Source organism: Camelina sativa, chromosome 14, assembly GCF_000633955.1.
Source record: "Camelina sativa cultivar DH55 chromosome 14, Cs, whole genome shotgun sequence".
Lineage (NCBI taxonomy): Eukaryota > Viridiplantae > Streptophyta > Magnoliopsida > Brassicales > Brassicaceae > Camelina > Camelina sativa.
The window spans coordinates 1,351,398-1,354,723 of NC_025698.1; the positions used below are offsets into that span (position 1 = coordinate 1,351,398).

Consider the following 3,326-nt stretch of genomic DNA (forward strand, 5'->3'; position numbering starts at 1 on the left):
TAGAATTTAGTTTAGCCTTTTTTTGAATCATAGAAGTTAAGATGTGTATGTGATCATATGCCTACGATTAGCTTGAGGAAATTGCAATAGATGCTACTCTAAGCTATTAAAATTATGGGTTTTGATTTGGTTCTTCTGGAACACTAAGGCTTTTTGTTCCTTTGGAACTCTTTGGTTCAGGCAAGACAACCTTATTGAAGATTTTGGCTGGAAAACATATGGTGGGAGGAAAAAACGTTGTACAAGTTCTTAGCCGCTCGGCTTTCCATGATACTCAACTTGTTTGCAGTGGTGACTTGTCTTATCTTGGGGGATCGTGGAGTAAAACCGTTGGTTCAGCTGTGAGTTGTCTTCCCTACTGTTCTTTCTGCCTCCATATTTCTCATGCTTTTCGTGAGATCTTTCAGGAATTTGATTGCTTAGGGAGTAACTAATCTTTGATCACATAACCGCATTATCCTTCTGAGATTGCTTACTTTCTTGATTCTGCTACTTTTCAGGGCGAGGTTCCTCTCCAAGGAGACTTTTCAGCAGAACATATGATATTTGGAGGTAATATTCTCTGCCCCATAGCAATGATATTCTGTAATTTGTTTTGTTCTCTCTTCTATTACCCCTTTTTCAGGCTTAGACTGAAGGAGATTTTCGTTTTGTTGTCTTACTAGTTGAAGGGATTGATCCTGTAAGAAGAGAAAAATTGATCGATCTTCTTGATATTAATCTTCAATGGCGTATGCATAAGGTTTCTGATGGGCAGAAACGGCGAGTGCAGATATGCATGGGACTCTTACATCCATTCAAGGTATAAAAAGAACATTTTGTTTCAGAGAGGCTGGTTATTCTGATCTCACATGGTCCTAGTTAGGTTATGTTCTCATCTGGCTTTAATAAAAAAGAACCTCGTTTTCCACTTTGTTTTCATCATTGCTGACCCTGATTTTAAAAACTTCTTATAAAATATCTCATCTGATCGCAGGTATTATTACTTGATGAGGTCACTGTGGACCTAGACGTCGTTGCAAGGATGGATTTGTTGAAATTCTTCGTAGAAGAATGTGATCAGGTATTATTCTGTTTACCTCTTTAATATCTCTTATGTTCCTACGATTGCGTGCACCCTTCTATCGGTTAGTAACTGGAATATTATGCTTAACCATACAAGGACAAGCCTTCCATATTGGTTGCTGCTAAGTGATGTTACCTATGATTACTATTAGCCTATCAGGTCTTAGCATGTCTATGATTTGTGTTAGTGCCAAAAGTGGGAAAGTTACTAGTACCATGCAGTTTCAAATGCAAATATAAAAGAAGAGAACTTGTACCGGTTTTTATAGTTTCACTTCTTGAGTTCTAGAGCACTTGTTAGTTGGGAAGATTACTTGCTCACACTTTAGCCAAATGAACAAGGTTTTATAGCATTCAGACGAGTAAATGCAGTTTAATAATGCTCTCTTGAGTTTGTTATTGTGCATTAGCCAGTGGTTTGGTTAGTACATGATCTTTGACTTGTTTATATAATAACATTATTGGTCAACTCAGAGAGGAGCTACGATTGTATATGCAACTCACATATTCGACGGGTTAGAGACATGGGCGACACATTTGGCATATATTCAGGACGGTGAGCTAAATGGTTTATCGAAAATGGCAGATATTGAGGAGCTGAAAAGCGCACCCAACCTCCTCTCCGTGGTAGAATCTTGGCTCCGGTCTGAAATCAAAGTCGTGAAGAAGAAGAAAAAGCCTGTGGCAGCATGGAAACCGTCTCCACTCGATAACTCTCCTTTCAGGTCATCAAGACACATGGCTTATTACCGATGATGATTGGTAGTTTACCTTGGGAACAGTTGACATTTTGTGTTTGTCTAGCCTGCAATATACGCTTGTGCTCATAAAAGTACGTATTTGTTTTTGACTCCAATTTTTGTCTTTTTGTATAATTGTATTTGATGTTTTGTATAAAAAAATTCCAAAAGTCCAAAAGAGATTTTAACGGTGTGACAAAAAAAAAAAAAAAAAAAAAAAAANATTTGCTCACACTTTAGCCAAATGAACAAGGTTTTATAGCATTCAGACGAGTAAATGCAGTTTAATAATGCTCTCTTGAGTTTGTTATTGTGCATTAGCCAGTGGTTTGGTTAGTACATGATCTTTGACTTGTTTATATAATAACATTATTGGTCAACTCAGAGAGGAGCTACGATTGTATATGCAACTCACATATTCGACGGGTTAGAGACATGGGCGACACATTTGGCATATATTCAGGACGGTGAGCTAAATGGTTTATCGAAAATGGCAGATATTGAGGAGCTGAAAAGCGCACCCAACCTCCTCTCCGTGGTAGAATCTTGGCTCCGGTCTGAAATCAAAGTCGTGAAGAAGAAGAAAAAGCCTGTGGCAGCATGGAAACCGTCTCCACTCGATAACTCTCCTTTCAGGTCATCAAGACACATGGCTTATTACCGATGATGATTGGTAGTTTACCTTGGGAACAGTTGACATTTTGTGTTTGTCTAGCCTGCAATATACGCTTGTGCTCATAAAAGTACGTATTTGTTTTTGACTCCAATTTTTGTCTTTTTGTATAATTGTATTTGATGTTTTGTATAAAAAAATTCCAAAAGTCCAAAAGAGATTTTAACGGTGTGACAAAAAAAAAAAAAAAAAAAAAAAAAGATTTTAATGAAAACGATGTCGGTTCTACAGTTTTCTTTTTCTAATAGAGATCACAATTTTTTTAGAAAATAGTCAAAATACTATAGTAATGAGAGATTTTGATGAAAACGATGTCGTTTTAACGGAAACAGATCACAATTAAATAAAAAAAGCCCTTGAAGAAAAACAGAAAAAAAATGAGAGTGAAAGACGAAATTATCCCTGAAACTTGTTAAATATAAACCCTTTGTTTGCCTTGGAGAGGAGATCTCTCATTCATCGGGGTGGAGAAGCTTATACCGCCTTCGCCACCGTCGCTCAGTCGCCGAAAAATCACCCCCGTAACTACCGCCACTGGTTTCAGATCTTCTTCAGCAGCTAGGTTTGCAATTACTCTTCTCCTTCCGCTGTTAATTGGTTCAATCGTTTTTGCTTAGGTTTATTTTTCTTACTGCTCGTGAGTGTATGAGCTTTTCCTTCGTTTTCAAATCGTAGAGGTCTGGATTAGTTGTCGGGGGAAAATTGAATACCGCAATGAGTGTTCCTACTTTCTGCTAATTCTCTATGCATCAGTTTCGTTATCTAGAAACGTTTAGCCTTTGATTTCGCAGTTGTTATCATTCAAAATTGGTTAATTAGGTTTTGTATTTTTTTTTTTTTTTTTTTTA

At 37.1% G+C, this 3,326-nt stretch overlaps 2 protein-coding genes across 2 annotated transcripts in view; both read left to right on the forward strand.

Moving 5' to 3' along the window:
* The window catches only part of LOC104738895 (ABC transporter I family member 19), a 3,051-nt gene extending 1,046 nt beyond the window's left edge, over window positions 1–2,005 (forward strand). Inside the window, exons 2-6 of the mRNA XM_010459108.2 lie at window positions 181–341; window positions 501–552; window positions 666–802; window positions 977–1,063; window positions 1,540–2,005. Coding sequence (XP_010457410.1) covers window positions 181–341; window positions 501–552; window positions 666–802; window positions 977–1,063; window positions 1,540–1,821 — 719 coding nt within the window. The 3' untranslated portion in view covers window positions 1,822–2,005. The remainder of the gene's footprint in view (window positions 1–180; window positions 342–500; window positions 553–665; window positions 803–976; window positions 1,064–1,539) is intronic.
* The window catches only part of LOC104738896 (cactin), a 7,185-nt gene continuing 6,768 nt past the window's right edge, over window positions 2,910–3,326 (forward strand). Inside the window, exon 1 of the mRNA XM_019235994.1 lies at window positions 2,910–3,040. The gene's annotated coding sequence lies outside the window, so the exon portion shown is untranslated. The remainder of the gene's footprint in view (window positions 3,041–3,326) is intronic.